This window comes from Penicillium psychrofluorescens (assembly GCF_964197705.1).
Source record: "Penicillium psychrofluorescens genome assembly, chromosome: 1".
Taxonomy (NCBI): Eukaryota; Fungi; Ascomycota; class Eurotiomycetes; order Eurotiales; family Aspergillaceae; genus Penicillium; species Penicillium psychrofluorescens.
The window spans coordinates 976,438-995,470 of record NC_133439.1 but is presented as its reverse complement, the minus strand read 5'-3'; the positions used below and the strand labels follow the sequence as shown (position 1 = coordinate 995,470).

The 19,033-nt window shown below is 45.5% G+C and overlaps 3 protein-coding genes across 3 annotated transcripts; 1 reads left to right on the top strand and 2 right to left on the bottom strand.

Moving 5' to 3' along the window:
* Nucleotides 1-3,692: 3,692 nt before the first annotated feature.
* On the bottom strand, nucleotides 3,693-4,869 carry PFLUO_LOCUS346 (uncharacterized protein; the record flags this gene model as incomplete). The annotated part of the gene is made up of 4 exons (XM_073780722.1): nucleotides 3,693-3,767; nucleotides 3,828-4,169; nucleotides 4,226-4,756; nucleotides 4,828-4,869. The coding sequence occupies 4 exons, from the start codon at nucleotides 4,867-4,869 to the stop codon at nucleotides 3,693-3,695; spliced, it is 990 nt and encodes a 329-aa protein (XP_073634444.1).
* Nucleotides 4,870-5,623: 754 nt separating this feature from the next.
* PFLUO_LOCUS345 (uncharacterized protein) lies at nucleotides 5,624-6,268 on the top strand (the record flags this gene model as incomplete). Its single annotated transcript, XM_073780711.1, has 1 exon — nucleotides 5,624-6,268. The coding sequence occupies one exon, from the start codon at nucleotides 5,624-5,626 to the stop codon at nucleotides 6,266-6,268; it is 645 nt and encodes a 214-aa protein (XP_073634443.1).
* A 7,538-nt stretch (nucleotides 6,269-13,806) lies between these two features.
* On the bottom strand, nucleotides 13,807-15,154 carry PFLUO_LOCUS344 (uncharacterized protein; the record flags this gene model as incomplete). Its single annotated transcript, XM_073780700.1, has 4 exons — nucleotides 13,807-14,191; nucleotides 14,252-14,416; nucleotides 14,493-14,734; nucleotides 14,786-15,154. The coding sequence occupies 4 exons, from the start codon at nucleotides 15,152-15,154 to the stop codon at nucleotides 13,807-13,809; spliced, it is 1,161 nt and encodes a 386-aa protein (XP_073634442.1).
* Nucleotides 15,155-19,033: the final 3,879 nt, after the last annotated feature.

Below are 19,033 nucleotides of genomic sequence, written 5' to 3'. Positions count from 1 at the left end.
GTCCACTGGGTAAGACTTTGAGAGCAATTGATTATCACTACGCATGGCTTATATCCTCTAATGGGACTCCGGTGTATACAGGTCGGTCCTATCGCTGCTTGCATCGCCCACAGCATTATGTACCATGTTGTGCCTCCGTGGAAAATTGCAAGCTAGCAGCGAGTAATGTCGACTTACTCGCTGTAGTCGATGAATCAGTGAGTTCGATTGACTATCAATGATCTTCCGTGCTAAGAGGGTGGGGGGCATCGAGGTGTCGGCTCTGCGCCAAGACATTCTTGTCCGCGGTCGCAACCACCGAGACTCAACGTCATCCAAAACAACTGCCCGTCGCCGCTGTGCAAAATGCAAGTCGCAGAAATTCTGTCCGATATCACATCATTACGAGTTTGTGTATGTATTCTACTAGCTTGGTTCCAATATCCCTGTCCCTTCCTTTTCTTACAGGCCCGGATTCTCGCATTCACTACCCAATCGCATACTGACCCCTGATGCGTTATTTGTATATCATGAAAGCTAATACTTCCCAGGGAGATAAGGAGGCACTCACCCTGGTGAATGTGCACACAACTATACCTAGTACTGAAATTGCTGGAGCCGGAAAACCGGGGACAGAAAGTGCTTCACGAGGGGATGGGCAACTTTCGAAAAAGGAGAATGATCTTCTCCGCGTGAAAGAAATGGTTGCATTGCATTATGAAATGAAGGCCCGCCATGTCAATGGGCAAGTGGATGAAGACTTGAGACGAGCGAGAGAGAAGGTTCGTGAAGTGCTGGGGGACCTGGAGACCATTGTTTGATCTCCAATTCTGGTTATAGGACTCGTGCTAGTATCTAGATCTTTATGAGGATTTGCTGTGTACTATTTTTTTCAGATAATGATAACAGAAATCAATAATATGATGTTTAAACGTATCTGCGAAGATTGAGCAACTCTCATACTCCTAGCATGGAATTTAGGATCGTGTTCATTCATAAAAAGAAAAATGTTTGGTTCGAGTAAGGGAACGTAGAAAACTATCCGTTGTCGGACGCTCAGACCATAGAGCAGCTTGCATACTCCGACGATAATGGGCATCGCATTAATAGTCTGTGTGACTATGCGCTAAGCACGCTCATCACAATCCTGCAGAAGTGGTTGGCTCAATATAATAGATCATGTAGGGCCACCAAAAACAAATGAAATATTTATTTAATGATGTGAAAACAATGCGGCTCAAAATATCATGAAGCATCAATTCTGGCCAAGTTGGGATCGAAAGCCGGACATCATTCAATAGTCTATGGAAATCTCAACTAGCAAAGAACACTACGTAAATTTTGTAACCTCAAATATAAGATGTACTGGATTATAAAGCTGCCTGGTGCTAATTTGTATTTGCAAAAGATATACCCTCGAACTCACTGGAGTAGACCTCGAGAATGGCTCCAAGGATCCATATCAAACCACAGCAAGTGCGGACAGAATCATGCACCCTAAATGTTAGTCCAGCCTATTTTCATATTGGAATCCTTTCTAGCAGCTGTTGATACTTCCCGTTCTAGATCCTTGTTGTTGGTGCAGGGCTTGCCGGTTTGGGTGCAGCCATAAGCTGTCTTCTCGCTGGCCACAATGTGCAAGTTCTGGAAGCAACCACCGAGATTCGAGAGGTGGGAGCTGGGATCCAAGTGCTTCCCAACAGCTCACGAATACTGCAAAACTGGGGACTAGAGAAAAATCTCTCACTGCACTGGGTGAAGCCCCGATGGTGCCACTTTAATGGTTGGAAGGGTAATCGCATATCTTCCATGGATTTTAACGAGTCACAGAGCCACTACCCAGGAACATGGTATCGCTGCTTTCATCGACCGAAGTTGCAGAAGACCTTGATCCGCCGACTTGAAGAGCTTGGCGGCAAGATAACCTGTAATTCCAAGGTTGTGGACGTAATTGTAAGTCCGGATGGAGCGACGACCACTGTACGCACTGAGGACGGCAGTCAGTGGAGGTGTGACTTTCTAATCGGTGCCGATGGTGTATTTGGGAACCTGACGGAACGCTTCCTGGGACGTCCGGATCCGCCAGTAAAGACAGGGGATTTGGCATATCGACTTCTGCTTTCTGTTCCAGATATGATGAAAGATCCCGAGTTGCGCCCACTCATAACTGATCCTCAAATTAACTATTGGCTTGGCCCTGACAAGCATATTGGTTTGTTTTATGGAAATGACAAGCGAATTGTCCATTGGCTGATTATGGAGTATAGTGAACTATGTTCTTAACGAAGAATTGTTCAATATGGTTCTTCTGGTTCCCGATGATATCCCTGAAGACACTTTAGAAACAACTGTGCAAGGAAATGTTAGAGAGATGCGTTCTATGTTCAAGGAATGGGATCCCCGGTGAGCAATGCAAATATTTGAGCAGAACTGCCATTGATACTGACTATTTATAGTATCAAAAAGCTATTGGATCTTTGCACATCAGTCCACAAATGGAGATTGTGCATCAGATTCGGGGATTACGAATGGTCACATCCATCAGGATCATGGGTGATGCTTGGAGATGCGGTCCACGCAACCTTGCCCTACCTAGCAGCAGGGTGAGGAATCCATCTTCAAATCCAAGACTGTGATATCATATCACGTTACTAATGCGATATATCTTAGAGCGGGGATGGCATTCGAAGACGGGGCAGTTCTTGGAGAATGTCTTTCCCGTCTCCCAAATGATCCTAAAATCAGTAAATATTCTAGGAGTTTTCTGGAAGCCAAGTGTCATGCTCTTGATGTTTTTCAAAAATGCCGAAAGGATCGAACTCACAAGGTCATCAAAAGATCACATAGACAAAGATACTTGGAGCATATGCCAGACGGTCCTGAGCAAGAGGCGCGTGATAAGGAAATGCAGATGGTTCCCACGCCTCCAGGCGAGGCGATGGTTTGGCGCGACCCTGGGACCGCTCCGGAGTTATTGGGGTATGATCATATCGCCGATGTGAGTATTTTATCTGTCTGCTTGATCCTCGTTCTTGAGCTAATATTTTGTTTAATAGGTAGATAAACGTTGGGGGGTTGGCTCTCAAATCATGAAAAATGGAGCTTCAATGGACGCTCGGCTTTAAGCAAATTCGGAAAATCTATCTAAAAATAGGAATATGAATCCTCCATGGGCTGAACAGTCTTTATCTCTCCCTGCATTAATTGATCTGGGTGTTTAATGGTGCTTACAAGAATTGATCTATCTGTCACCTATTTACAAGGTCCATAGACTTGTATCACTGGGAGGAAACGGGCTGAGAAGGAGGAAGAAAGAGTGCATTAAACAGAGCGCACCAGACTACCAGATCGAAGAAAACAGACATACAGTGAACAATTTTATCATTTGTTGAAGGAGTAGACTGCATCACTTGAGTGGGCTCTAGGCCAGAAGGATAGAATATGTATCGCACCGCTCGAAAATACGCTCTTCTGAAATCCAGCCAACATCTTAACGCACTACGTGCGAATGGAGCCCAATATCCATCCTTATCGAAGGAATTGAAATTGGACCCAACAGAGGTTCAGCACTTTTGCGCCCGAACCAACAAAGGGTGGTCTGGGGTATGATCCGAGGATATCAGAAAAGCCTATGTAGAGCTGAACATCACCAAATATTAAACCCAATTATATGTACTGCACTGCTCTTGATCTCAGTATAACCACTACACGTCTCATTCCGCTCCTTTCAGTACCGAGAAATCAGTCTCCTGGCAATATTCACGGAAAGAAGTCATCTTTAAACCCAACTACAGAAATAGTATCAGCGTCACTGAGCAGCAGCAAAACCGATCTTTGCTTGAACCTACCTCTTCAGGTCTGATTACTGCAGGGTCGATACCTTCGTAACCAAACTCCAGTGCGAACAGCACATTGTGGGCGAACTCATGACCAAGACCACCAGGAAGCAGCTCGCAGAACCTGTCGTAGGAAAGCTCATCATAGCCACCGTACTCTAAGCTTTGAGTCTCGCAAAAGATTCGGAGGTAATCTGACCATGACACGTATTGCCCAACAGCAAATAAATTGACATTTGGCTCAGCTTCAGCGACCGACTTAACGCAGGGACCTAAGTCCTTGCGGACGTGTCCGAACGGAATACCCTTATCACCTGGGCCGACGCCGGCCATCCGCCAGGTGCCATCGACTGCCTATACAATAAAGCATTAGCTTCCATTGTGTCAAGAATGCTGCATTCTATCCATACCTTCTTCGGAGTTGTAGGAAGTCCCCATTGCCAAGGAAGCTGGAAATATATAGGCGCCTGGACTTGCGAAAACTTTCCAGCGAGGGCTGGGAGGCTTTGTGCATAACGAGCTGCATCTGCTTTGGAGTTCATGTGATATACCTGAGCGAACTTGCCATTGCTGGAGGTCCCCGCATGGGCCATTGAGCTGAAGATGTATCGAGATAGGCCAGGGACAGTCGTCGCAGCATCGGCAATGTTCTTGCCCTGTCGTAGCTCCACATCGTAGCAATATTCCACGAGGTCTTGACTGGGCTTCTTCTTCTTCTGGCTTTCTGGATCTTGGAAGACTGTCCAGAAGTCGGTGACACCGAAAATAATGTCAGCTCCCACAAAGGCCTGCTTCAAAGAGTCCACGTCGTCAAGGTCGCCTTTGACTATTTCAACGCCCTTTGCTGCCCATTCCTTTGCGCTGTCGGATGTGGGATCGCGTGTCACACCGCGAATCCTCCAACCGGTAGTTTGAAGGTAGGTGTCGGCGACCGAGCTTCCCTATAGTGTTTTTTCAGTGAATTAGGGGGAAAAATCGCGAAAAAGTCGTGTACAGAGCAATTTGAACATACTTGCACACCAGTCACACCAAGAATCACAATAAGTTGCGACATTGCGGAGGAAATACTTGCAATAGTAAGAGCGAGCAACGCCTGAAAAGTCCGTATCAACGAAGCAGGTACTTGGACTGTCTCGGGTTTGAACGATAAAATCTGTGACTCCGTTTAGACTCGAAACAGATCAGGATCTGATATAGATACTTATACTCTCGACCTACGGCCGGTCAATTTGTCATGAGAGATAGCCAACTTGTATCCCTGGCTTCTTTATTGGTAATCTGATTTTTTGTATCGGTCGCTTGGTAATAACGTGTAGACTTCGGGCATTTCTCTGTGCTGTTCTTACATCTGGTGATGCCAGAAGCGCTTCACTCCGAAACTAAAATCTCGCGACTAAGCCTAAATAAGCGTTAGGTTCCGGCTAGCAGGGATGACCAACGTCCGTATTAGGCTAGATCGGTCCACTCACTTATTTCCTAACTGGGAACACAATTTTGATCGCTTGTAGATTATCTCTCGCAACGATCTCTAGCGTGTCTACACCCCACGGGCTTCTCAGGCCTGGCCGATAATAAGTGTCTAGCTCATTCCATGGGATTGGAAATCATCAGAGACCGGTCTTTGAATTAATAATATCGGATTCGGCTAGCGAGTTGTAAAGCCGATCTGAAGTGCTTAAATACGTGCATTCTACCCTCAACAATGTCTTTCGTTGCTCTATCACAACATACATTTGCTCTATATCAGACATAACTTCCATCAATTCTTTCTTTGATCTTGCCTTCTAAAGGTCTTACTTACTGGCACAATGGCCCTCAGCAAAGAATTGTCCACCACCTACACCCAGTTTCTTGAAACTGCCCCGAAGGAACTGTCTTCCGTCATAACTAAAACGGTAGCCGACTTCAAAAACACCTACGACCCTGCAAAAGCGATTCAGCCCGGAAGTGCCTTTCCGCAATTCCAGTTGAGCGATGCGACCGGCAACAAATTGACGCTGAATGATCTCCTGGCTAAAGGGCCTTTCCTGGTTTCTTTCTACCGTGGTGAATGGTGTCCTTTCTGCAACCTTGAGTTGCGTGCGCTTCAAATGCATCTTGAAGATTTTGGCAAGAGAGGCGTTACCTTGGTAGCAATATCTCCGGAGCTACCTGATCAATCGCTGTCCACCTCCGAGAAGTTGTCGTTGAAATTCCCCGTACTTTCGGACGTTAACAACGAGCTGGCGAAGCAGCTCGGAATTGTGTTCGCTCAACCTGAACCTATGCGAACTGTCTATGATAAATTTGGCGTGGATTGGAACAAGCGGTACGGCAATAACCAGCTGGAGGTTCCGGTTCCTGCGACGATTCTTGTCGACAAGAAGGGAATTGTGCGCAACTCCTTTGTGAACCCCGAATATCACCAACGGTTGGACCCTGAGATTGCGCTTCAGTGGATTGATCAGCTTTGATCTTGGATTTTGTCAAGCACTATTTTCCAGACTTGTCAGAAGTCTGGATCAGCGCTGCTATCTACCTTGGAGTGCGTGATTTGGCATCATATAACTTCCTTAGCTTCAATTGTACCTAGAGTTACCACGTTTGAAATGTGATTCTTAGTTTCCTGTGTTCTGAACCTTTTTTTCATCTTGTTGAAGTTTGAATATGTAGATGGATCACTACTGGGCATGATACTGTATGTAAGTGAACTGCCAGAAGTGAATGCTCGTCTTTGCTGACAAATACTTTATCTACGCGTAAGCGGGGTAAACCCATGCGACGTTTTGCAATAATTTGGATCAATCATTGATTCTATCACTCGGGTATACAATGAACAGAAGGGACTGGGAGCTTGAAGATGCTCGGCTACCAACACAGGAGGCGCCGATCATCCCCGTCTATCCCGCAGATGGATCACCAGTGCCAGCGAGAAAACTAATAGGTGCACAACCTTTGGCCGCTCTGGATCTCAAGTTCGTAAACCTATCTCATCCAGATGATGTTCGTCGAAAGAAAGCGGTTCGCACGGAGATCCGTCGTCACGTAATGAAGGATATAGGCGAACGACGGAGGCGCCCACGGCGAAAAGAGACCTTTCCCCAAGTCACCCCCACAACATCTCGTTCAGAAACGGATAACTACGAAATTTCCCAGCTCTGTGGCGCAAACATCTGCACTGTTTCACCCAATCGAGGCCTAGCTACGCTCGGTAGTTTCCCTGTCAATGCTGATATGCGTGTTCTCGAGCTTATGCACTTTCGTAAGAGTTTAATACTTTGCGTTGAGTCCCCGTTCACATCATCTAACAATGTCTGCTCTATATCAGTCAATACAGCCCCTTACCAGGCATTCAAAACAATCTGGATTACTACAGCATTGAGCGACCCCGGGGCATTTCATGTGACTCTCGGAAATGCTGCTGATTTTTTGAACAGCATCAATGGCAACAACGGTTCTATCAAAAGTCCGGAAGTCTTAAGCCACTATGAAATTTCAACCAGACAACTGAGACGGCGGCTGAATAATTTTGTGGAGAGTGATACTGAAGGGGCCATTGCAAACATATTGGCCCATGTCTGTCTTACTGTATGCCCTCCAATCTCTAATGCAAGCTCTTGAATAACTTTTTTTTCTTCATAGATGAGGCACTTCGATTGGGATAGCTGGAGGATCCACATGGATGGCCTAAGCATCATAGCTAAAATACGCGGTGGCTTTGCCAATCTCGGACACAATCTGCCCCTTCTCATATTGATGTGAGCACTCAAATCGTTTTTATTTCTTGGTAAAGGTTCCTGACTGATTCGCGTAAAGGTACGATCTAGCTGGTGCCATGATCTTTGACTCCTCTCCGAGATTTAGCCTTCCAACAGATCATGTCGGTACATCTAACAAATCTTTGAGGGGGGCTTCACAAAGGCTACAAAATTTGCTTATCCAACTTAACTCTCGCACGAAAGCTTCGTCGGGTGAGGTGTTACGAATGATTTCCTCCATTGCCGGTGTGATAAACACCAATAGCCACTCCACATCATTCTGGAAGAGGGATATCGACGCAATCAGCTTGTTCGGCCCCTGTGTTCACTCCTTGCTCTCGATGCCGCGGCTCCCCTTCAATTTCGAGATCATGGATGACGCGGAAGATCTTATCGCGAGAGAGATGGTGCGGCTGACATGCCTCATGCTTATGTCAAGGTTGAAGGAGCTTTTTGCGTTCCCAGCGAGCGAGAGAGTCGCATTGGAGCTCAAAACTACTGAATTCATGTCTCGGAACGTAAAAGTGGTCGGAAAAAGATATTTTGAACTCAAAATGTGGGCTCTTGTCACTGTTGCTTTGTTGCAGCACCGTGACGAAAGAGGAATATACATACAGGAGATGCAGAGAGAATTGCGTGCGACTAATATCACAACCCCATACTTCCTGGTTGAGATTGCAAGAGACATTGTTTGGATCGACATTCTACTATCACCGTTAACAGATGAGCTGGTGGAAGACATCGCGCTGCATGTCGACTTAAACCAAACTTATTTGGTAGAGTGAGGGCAAGTTAAATGAAAACCAGTGACTTACAAATATTACAAAAATTCAAGAATACATTGTAGTGCTGTTCAAATTTAAAAAAAAATTGATCGATGTTGATTTTTTGTATAGAATACAGCTTCCGAGACACATACGACCACTTACTATGGTGCTCCCAATATCCATCTGGCAAGGTCAAATATGACTTGCACATCCAGCTTCCCTAAAACATTGCATTCGAGTGGTGTTGATGACCCATCTCCGCAATGAAAGATGGTTCAGTTGTTCATGTAAGTGAAACTGGACAATGTTTCTTTCGAGAAGAGCTCCATGTCATTGCGGATAATCATCTTGAACAGTCACTTGGTAGTCCCTACCACCATACATGATGGAAACAGGTTTCCTGGTGGAGCTCGCCATGGCAATGGGGTCGAACTTGCCATAGTCAAGCCAAAAATACGGGCCTATTCCAAAGTATGCCTCCGAGTTTACTACGTCTGCCGGAAATCCCGAGGCATACCAGAGATGTATAGACTGCGCCGCTGGAATGGCTGTGGTGGCCTGTCAGACTTTGACTGACGATCAATTGGCTGTCTCTATCAAGGATGATTTCAAGCTAAATATTTCCCAACTATCAGGCTGATAAATTCCATGCGTTTTGGAATCGCTGAACAGAATTCTCTGCCGGTCTATGTTGTTTATCTGTGCTATGAAACCCCTCTAAAAAGGTCAGGTTCGAGATTCAACCGCTCTTCCAACATATCCAATTTTTCGCAACCCAACAAGACTAACCACCAAACTCATAACATTCATCGCAAACAAAAAATAAAATGCTGCCCGATATCCACTCATCAAAGCGATTCGATGCTGTTCTTCTGAATGCTTGGTATCAGGTACTTTTGATCCGTGCTCCGTGACAGCATTTGCAATCATCGCAGTTAAAGCCATCCCAACTGCTTTCCCAATCTGGGAGATAGTATTGAATACTCCTGCAGCCAATCCTTGTGTTTCAGTAGGGAAGACACCAGCAATAATCATGTTTGAAATGGTGAAGAAAGAATCGGCCGCAATGCAATTGAGAAAAATGGCAGGAAAAGAGCATTTCCAGTATGACCAAGCTGGGTCGCTCAACGCCATCATTATTGGCGAGAAGCTTGAGATTATTGTCGTTGTGCTGATAATAATGTCTGCCCGAACCTGATGCAAGATGAGTCCAGTTATAAGGCTACTCAGTGTGCCGGAGATCGGGATTGGTAAGAACTGCCAGGAGGTTGTAAGTACCGACAATCCTTGCACTCGTTGAAATACAAAGTTTATGACTTGCTCGGTAGCATTAAACGAGCCCCAGATTAGGAACACGTTCATGCAAACAGTAGTAAACGCCGTGTTTCCCCATAGTGAATTCTGGATTACTGTCGGCCTATCCAGCTTTTCCTGGCGGCGTTGCCAGACAACAAACCCAACGAGAAGACTGCCAGCGAGAATCAAAGGCCCCAAAACATCTGGATCACGAATTTTCTGTACATCGTCTGTAATGGCACTTGTCTCCGTTAGCCTTCTGTACTTTTGCCTAGGCGCTAGAGTTTCAAAACGGCCACTCACGCTAATGCGTACAACAAAAAAGCCATTGAGGCACTGACAGCAAAGGTTCCAACCCAGTCAATGCCAATGACTAATTGCCCCCATGCAATTGGCTCTAAGTCTTTGGTCTGAAGTGGAAGCTGCCAGAGAGATAACAAGAAACCGAGGGCACTGGCAATGGCAGCGCAGTAGAAGCCCCATCGCCATCCAATAGTATCTGCCAAAACGCCCCCAACAATAATGCCCGTTCCGAAACCTATGGGTTGGCCTCCACCCATACAAGCAAAGGCCATATTTCGAAGCTTCCCGGCTGGGAAATTTTCGACATTGATACTCATCGCGGATGGCAAGCATAGTGAGATAGCGACACCGGACAGAATACGAAAGGTAATAAGCTGGGTGCCGGTTTGCGACAGACCACAGGCAACAGTAAATATACACTGCAAGAAGCATCCTACCAGAAATATCTTTCTGCTCCCCACTGCGTCTGAGATGGACCCTGCCAACAAGAGGGTGCAGCCAGTGGAAAGTGATTGCATGGAAACTGGCCTGATCAGAAAGAAAGATTAGTATTATATGCCTCTGATATTTTTGAAGATTGCCGTTGTTTGAAACCAACCAAAGTTCTACCCCAGGGTCCAACTTCAACTCTGATGCGATCTGTGGAATATCGACTGTGATGAGCCCGCCCAAGAAGCTTCCGATAAAGGTCATGAAGGCAACGCAGAAAATAATAATCGCGGCGTTTTTGGGCGTAGTCTGCTCAGTATTTTCATTGTCACTCAGGCCCTCGGGTAGCATAGGGGCATCATTTCCCAGCAGTGGTTGGTGTTCACCGGGTACTATATAGTGGAGATCATTGTTGGCCTCTGGACTTAATGTATTGAAGTCTTGCTCCAAGTAAAATCTTCCCTTCGACATTTTATAGCTGCTTATTTTTAGGTGTTCTTGCTTGTATGTTCTGTTGCGTCGGTCATCTCGATTCGCGAGAGTGGCCAGATCATGAAATTTGTATAAAAGGCACGAAGCGGTAAGCAAAGGAAAGATGTGGGTAGAAAAAGCAATCTGGATCTTTGATTGTGCTCGTGACCGGTACGGCGAAGTGATTTCCTCTCCTTCTATCTCCCCATTTCTTCCCCTAGCTTCCTTCATATTGGTTTTGTGCTGTAGGCAGGTGTGACGAATGCACGGAGTTTAGTAGATCGCACTAAGCTCTAGTCTCAGCTCATTGACTATTGGGTATTGACAAGGACATTAATGCCGATAGTAAGGCAATATGGAGTAATTACGGTTCATCTCAACCAACTAGTTCGATGCCCATATTATAATAAGAATCTTGCATAAGGAGCTGCGTAGTGCTGCACGGGATCATTAATTATGCATTACTATCACATCAAAGCAAGTTGTTCCTTCCGAAAAAAAAAACTATGTGACAGGTAAAACGATTATTGATTCAAAATTTCCCACTAGATTATATTAAGACCGATGCAGTATATAAAATGATTTTCGCCAATAATTTCTTTTCGTCGTAGGACCTCAGGTAGATCTCCCGAATGACCCGATCACTGTGCTATGTAGATCCTTTCATAAGTGTTGACATGCCTTTTAAGGAACGTTTGAATGCGCAAGGACCTCGGCCGCGGGTACTTTCCGGGCGCTTTAGGTTTGAGTGAATTTTTACGTCCGTGCCCATGGTGGCTCCCTTGTACCGTGTACTCTAACTATTCCTTCATTTCGCTCCAGCACGCCCTTGACTTCGCGCTTTGTCCATGTCTCATCCGGTTATGTCTGACTTAAAGCTCATCTCGACAAAAGAAGTTTCAAAGCATTGCACGTTAGGGCACTGCTGGCTTGTTGTCGAGAACAATGTCTGGGATTTCAGCGAGTTCGCGGGTATTCACCCTGGCGGGGATGCTGGTGAGTCGCTATTCTCCACTCTTCGCAGCGAGGAACATCGAAACCACACGGTCGCCTCACATGGACTTTCATCATGCTTCTAACTCTTTTATTTTATTCGCGAATCAGCTATTCTCCAATACGCAGGTCATGATGCAACGAAATCCTATCTGGAGGTGCATAGCACTGGCCTTGTTGAGAAAACTCTCTCTCCCTCGAAGCTCATTGGTCGACTCGATATTAAAACAGTCGATGCTGAATGGAACGATCGGTTAAATAAAGGCAGCCTGGTACTTCCTTCAACCATTAAAACAACTCCAAAGCCGCCTCTATCTGCTATCATCAATACGCATGACTTTGAACAAGTCGCTAGGGACACATTTTCCAAAAAGGCATGGGCTTTTTATTCATCCGCAGCCACAGATCTTGTTACACTGGAGGCAAACAAGTCTTTTTGGAGCCGTGTTTGGTTTCGGCCACGGCTGCTACGCAATGTTCAGAATGTCGACACACGGTGTGAAATGCAAGGCATGGGATCGTCTCTGCCTATTATGGTCGCACCAGCTGCAATGGCGAAGTTGGCCAATGAGGAAGGAGAGAAGGGAATAGCTAGAGCTGCTGCGAAGAAGGGCATTATTCAATGTGTAGGTGGTCTAAGATATTATGAAAAACCTACGCTGACCCACAGAAACAGATAGCAACGACTGCATCATACCCAGTGGAAGATATTGTGGCTTCTGTTCCAGCCAATACAAATTTCACATTTCAGCTTTATGTTCACAAAGAGAGGGCTTTGACTGAGAATCTTCTCCAGCGTGTCTGGGCCGCAGGAATACGAACTATTTTACTGACAATCGACTTCCCAACAACCGGCAAGCGAGAAGCAGACGAGAGAGTCAAAACAGAGCAGGTCGTCTCAATGCCGATGACAGGCACCGCATCAAGAAATGATAAAATAGGAGGTGGGCTCACACGCACAACGGGTGGATTCATTGACAGCTCCCTTGAGTGGAGTGATCTCGCGTGGCTGAAGCGCATCTGGAAAGGGAGATTAATGATCAAGGGCATTCAATGTGTGGAAGATGCAGAGCTGGCTGTGCAATATGGTGTCCATGGGATCATTCTCAGGTAAGCCACATTCTATTTGCGGTTCTGCCTCAATGGGATGCTGATTATGAAACTTAGCAATCACGGGGGACGAAACTTGGATACCTCCCCTCCGGCTTTGCTGACTCTTTTGGAACTACGACATTATAATCCCAACGTATTCACGCAAACTGAAGTTTATATTGACGGAGGTATTACTCGAGGAACCGATATCTTGAAGGCTTTATGCCTGGGAGCTAGAGGTGTGCTCATCGGACGCCCGTTCCTGTATGCTCTCAGCTATGGCGAGGAGGGAGTATCTCATCTAATCGATTGTGAGTCAAAATATCTCAAGGATGTTATATCAGGCTCGTTTGCTGATCTTATATCTAGTGCTCCAAGCCGAACTGGAGAGTGCGATGAAATTGGTTGGAATTACACACACATCGCAGGCGCACCCGGGTTTGGTTAATACTAAAGACCTTGACTATTTGGTGTCGGCACCTGTACCTGGATCCAGAGTTCCTTCCAAACTTTAGTTCGTTTGTGAGAAATCAAATTCTTTGGAAACTGTTCTGGGGTTGCTGAGACATCTGATGGTCCACTTTGCAACAACAATGATGTGGCTTTAGGGTATTAACGCGATGTCAGTATGTGAGCAAATATAGTAATTCCATCCTAATGTTGATACGAATAGACACGATGGCGTTTTTAGCACTCGCTCTTGATACACGAATGCACTGAGTGTAATATCAACAACCACATTGCCGCAGTGTTCCTCATCTGACCATTTTAGTGCATTTTATCCAACAAGCATTGATCGATTTCTTTTTCTTTTCTTTTTCTTTTTTTTTTTTTAGAAAACACAAACGCCTCAGCCCGAGATTGTTTTAAGCTTGAGCCCAACACAGTCCTCCAGTTTTATCATTACAGGTTGCCCCTTAGCTCTTGCTCTCTTTCAAACGCCTCAAAAAGGCTTTTGAAGTTACCAGCCCCGAAACCATCGAAATTTTCTCGTTGAATGATTTCAATAAAAACCGTGGGACGGTCGAGTACATGTTTGGCAAAAATCTGGAGAAGATAACCACCCTCATCAAAGTCAATGAGAATATTGTACTTTTGTAGTAAGTTGATGTCTTGCGCAATAGTCACGCCTTTGGCCGCTAGTCTTTCTTGAATCGCTGTATAATAGCTTGGTGGAACAGAGAGAAACTTGACCCCGCGGCTGTTGAGACTTTTAACTGCCGAGACGATGTCGTGGGTGCGGAACGCAATGTGCTGGCAGCCAGCGCCGTTGTAGTAGTCGACGAACCTAAGTAAAGTAGATTCTCAGTAGCCAGCGACGAAAAATCAAAAACGGATGTGGACATACTCCTCGATTTGAGACTTCTTGAGTCCCACTGCAGGTTCATTTAAAGGCATCTTGACCACATTATCGGGAGAGGAAACAACTATGGAGCGCATGGCAGAGTAATCAGAACACATGTCCTTGTCATCCACACTCCAGTAACGATGAAAATTGAGAGCATTCTCATAGCTGTGATGGGATATGGTAGACATTGTGAGCATAAAGAGGGAGCCTTCAGATGAACTGAAATTTGAAAGCGACATACTATTGCACAATTTGGTCGAGTCCATTCCACGGCTGGTTGCCGACACAATGATCAATTTCAATATAGGCGGTCTTCGGAAGTATAACATTGACAGGATCATGCTCCGTAACTTCCTTGTAGCCTGGTAAAAATGATCCCTGGTACTCGCTTCGGTTGATAAAAGTATGCGTGGTATCACCGAAAGTAGTGATGGTAGCACTTATAATCTTGCCGTTCTTTATTTCGGCAAGTTCGGTAGGTTGCTAGATAGAAGAAGCCCCATTGGCAACTGCATGTTCCCAAATACCGCGCACATCGTCAACTTCGAACGCGATATCCTTGACACCATCACCATGCTTGGTCAAATGATCGTGAATCTCCTTGACCAGCTGCCTGTCCTCTTCACTGGACGGTTTGTCGCATGACTTATGAGGTCCTACTAAAGGCGCCGTGAAAGACAGACAAGCACCACCATTCTTCACGACATATGATGACAGAAGAGGAGAGCCAGTTTCAGGGCCACGGTAGGCAACAACTTCAAAGCCAAAGCGGGTCACATAGTAGGTTGCCGCTTGGCGAGCATTCCCAACGTACCAGCCAAGATGATGGAATCCGGCATAGCTGGGAAGAGTTTTCCTCACGACACCCACAGGTATTTCCGGATCAACAAGAGGCAGTGGCATTTTTATGAAAAAGAAGGTGTTCAATGGGAAATTTCAGCTGGTAAGAAACCTTCTGCGATTCGAATTCTAATTTTTTCGACAACATCACAACATAAGAACACGAGTGCTTTTTAAATACAACATTTCTGGTTCCTCAAATTCATGTTTATAATGGTGAGAAAAAAATGAATAAGAATTTCTGTCAAATTTTGAATATGCACAAAACTCGCTAATCTGTTTGAATATTCCCCACTCTGCATAGGTGGACTAGTTCACAATTGCAGTGATCTATTTGCAGGTTGCATGATGCTTAATGCCGTGAAAATAAATCCTCTTATATATCAATTAATTACAGTACTATTGATGTTAGCTACTTATCTCTTGAGTGTTTGATGGAGAAGCTTCATTTAAAATTCAATATTCCTGCGTTGCACGATGTCTAGTAAATTGCGGCGCCTGCCCTGCAGCGTGACTACAGGCGAAGCAAAAGCATCAATCTGTCAAAGATCAGACAGCTTTTCTATTGGATGATCTGTATGATATTCAATGTAGCACGAAATCAAATAGCTAAAGAGTTAACCCTCTCCCTGCCCAAGCTTCATCAGTGGGCTTTTTGAGTCGGCTAGGGCTCACATGGGCCATATGTTTCTAATCGACCTCGAGTCCAAGATCTAATACCTACTTTTGTGTTTTCATTTACTTCCCAATCAGCCTTTGAAAATGTCACCATTTCCTGCGACCGAGGAAAATCCCGAAGGTGGACTAAGAGGGGAGAAGAAGGGGCAAGTAGGAGAGCTTGCCATTGCAAAGGACTGGAAAGGTATGTGTCTTCATCTGATATAAGGGTATACCAATTGACTCATTGGACTCACTTTACCATAATTTCATCAGATATCTTAAGTTTTGAGTGTGCTTCTCGAACCGTGAGGGACCCGCTATGGTTTTGGTGTTGCCTCAATCAGATGGTACTAAATATCGCTTACGATTCACAGCATTCGGTCATGCAACGAATGCACCAAATTATGGAACAGCCCGGTAAATACTTTCTTTCAATTACTACTATCAGTAGCCCATTATTATCATTCCTCTGATATTCGGCATAGGAATTCGCGCCCTCGGACCTGGAGCACCATCCCCAGAGTACTTTCCTTTCAATGAAATGAACTTGGAGGTACCTAAAATGAGGCCAAATGAGGCATACGGCCAAAAAAAGTCCATTAGTTCAACGATGCTTCACATTGGAAAGTATGACAAGCGCGATAATTTAAGCACCTACGACCTTGCAACTGCACTGCAATATGGACAAGGAACTGGCTCTGCTCAGCTGCTGGGATTTATCAATGAGCATGTTCAGGCAAGTTTGTTGAACCTTTTGATCAGTAACTATATTTTGACTGACAACTCGAGGTAAAGAATAGCTTTTCCACAATCCTCCATATCAAAATTGGAAGTGCATACTGACTGCTGGAAATACCTCGGCTTTGGATATTGCCTTGCGCATGTTCGGAAAATCAGGAGAGTATATTGTCACAGAAGAGTACACGTTTGCTGCGTTCTTGGAAACTGCTATTCCACTAGGATATCGATTTTGTGGCATAAAGATGGACCAGGACGGCATTCTTCCTGAACATCTCGATCGTGTTCTGTCCACCTGGGACGAGACCGCTAGAGGGGCAAAGAAGCCTGCTCTACTATACACAATTCCTACCGGTCAAAACCCCTCAGGGGCCACAGCTCCTATTCAAAGGCGCCGAGAGATCTACAGCGTAGCCCAGCGTCACAACCTCTATATCCTCGAGGATGACCCTTATTACTACATCCAACTTCCTCCATTTGTAGATGGTGAGGACATTGAGCCAGTCCCCGGCCCCAAAACTGTGGACGAGTTTCGGGAATCACTCATCCCATCGTATCTGAGCTTGGACACAGACGGCCGGGTTTTCCGAATGGACTCATTTTCCAAAATCATTGCCCCTGGTGTCCGCATGGGTTGGGTGGTTGCCTCGGATCAGGTTGTGGAAAGAATGACAAGAGCTCATGAGGTCTCTGTCCAGAGTCCGAGTGGCTTCTCGCAGATTGCAGTGTTCAAGCTACTCCACGATAACTGGGGGCAACTAGGTTTGGCAAAGTGGCTGACATACCTCCAACATGAATACACCAAACGCCGCAACGTCATGTGCGGAGCTTGCGCGAAGTACTTGCCCACTGACTTGGTCGGATGGGAGCCACCCAGAGCTGGGTTTTTCGTGAGTTGAAAAAACATTAGTCCCGGCATTATTGCCTGGATTGCATCATTGTGCTGATCTGGTTTTCAGGGTTGGTTTTCCATCAACTGGAAAAAACACCCTAATGCAACTCAGCTTTCGGCAAAAGACATCGAAAAGCAGATATGGGATGCCGCAATCGAGAACAAAACATTGATAACGCCGGGAAGCTGGTTTCTACCTGATCAAGGCAGGCATGGAATGAGTGAAGTATTCTTCCGAATGACTTTTGCCGCCTGTTCGCCGGAGACAATGACCGAAGGCATCCAAAATCTAGGTGTTGCAATTGAGGAGGTCTTTGGCAAAGAATGATGACCTTCTCTCTTAAATGATTGAAGATTTATTTCGGGTTAAGATATAGTATGAATAATGTCAGTGACGTCGAGCTTTGAATGTATGTTATATTATTAGAGGTCTCGATTCTAGCCATCGTCATCCATGGTTCTGTGCAGCTTGCGGGCAAAATATGACATATTGGGCTATTTAAGACACTAGTGTAAACATCACATCATGGCTGCTAGAAGAGTGGGTCCAAAATGGAGGGCCTCTTCCATCTGTTCTCTTATACTCCTATTTCTTCTCATCGCCAACATGCCTTTTCAGCCTTTCCATCATTCCTGCCAGGATATAACTGTTGATCAGTTCGGAACTCTTCGATGCCGAGCGCAGAAATATGACGGTAGTTTCAGAGATGCTCAAATGGATTTGAACGAAATCATTGGAAACATTGACGGTATGTCCTTATGCCAACAGTCTTTTTGACATCGCGCTAATCTAGCACAGGCTACCTTAGCTGGGCGGGTCGATTCTTCGGGCGAAGTGCGGAAGACATCCAATTTGCGCTAGAAAGCGACCCAGAAGATTGCGCGATGCTTCGCGCGAGGGTTATCACAGACGACGGGGATAAATGTGTGTCAGAGTTAAACTTGGGAGAAGAGATTGGGAATCATAATGGGCAGCTTTATCGCCGAAACTGGACATTCTAGGTCACAGTTAAACAATATTTTGCCCAACAGGCTTCCTCTGTCTACCTACGGCCTCTGTCTTCAATCCAAGCTAAAATAAGGTCTCGAGATGAATGCTGATCTTTTACACTTGTCGTCTGAATAACTATCTATAATTTGAAAATGTCATTAGGTACTTGTCATCTCATCCAAGATAAACTGAGGTCTGTCGGTATGATCTTCTCATAGGTATACATACGTAACCTTAACGATGTTAATCATTTAAATTGTTCCCTCGAAATGTACCTATTGAGACGATAGTAAGAGTAAATACCTTTTAGTCTAGATCGGCCATATCTAGAAGCTATGCAATATTCCCTCGTTCTGTAAATCTATAGGTGGTCATGGATTCGGTGTCCATAAACTGAGGCTTAGCCAAGAGTCGACCTACAACAGTGGTTGGTGCGGGTTGCACATGATCTCTTACACGCCCAAAACTGACGCGACTTTCGGGGATGCCGTGGTCATCCAAGGCCCATTAGCGTGGATTCTGGAGGTTATGTTGGGTGACTCGGAAGACTCGCCAGCCAGCTTCAAGTATGGTGGAGAGAGTTGAGATACCAGTGGTAGTCGGTGCAGTGTTGGCAGCACAAACAGCGGGTGGCAGGATGGACTGCGTGACATTGACTACC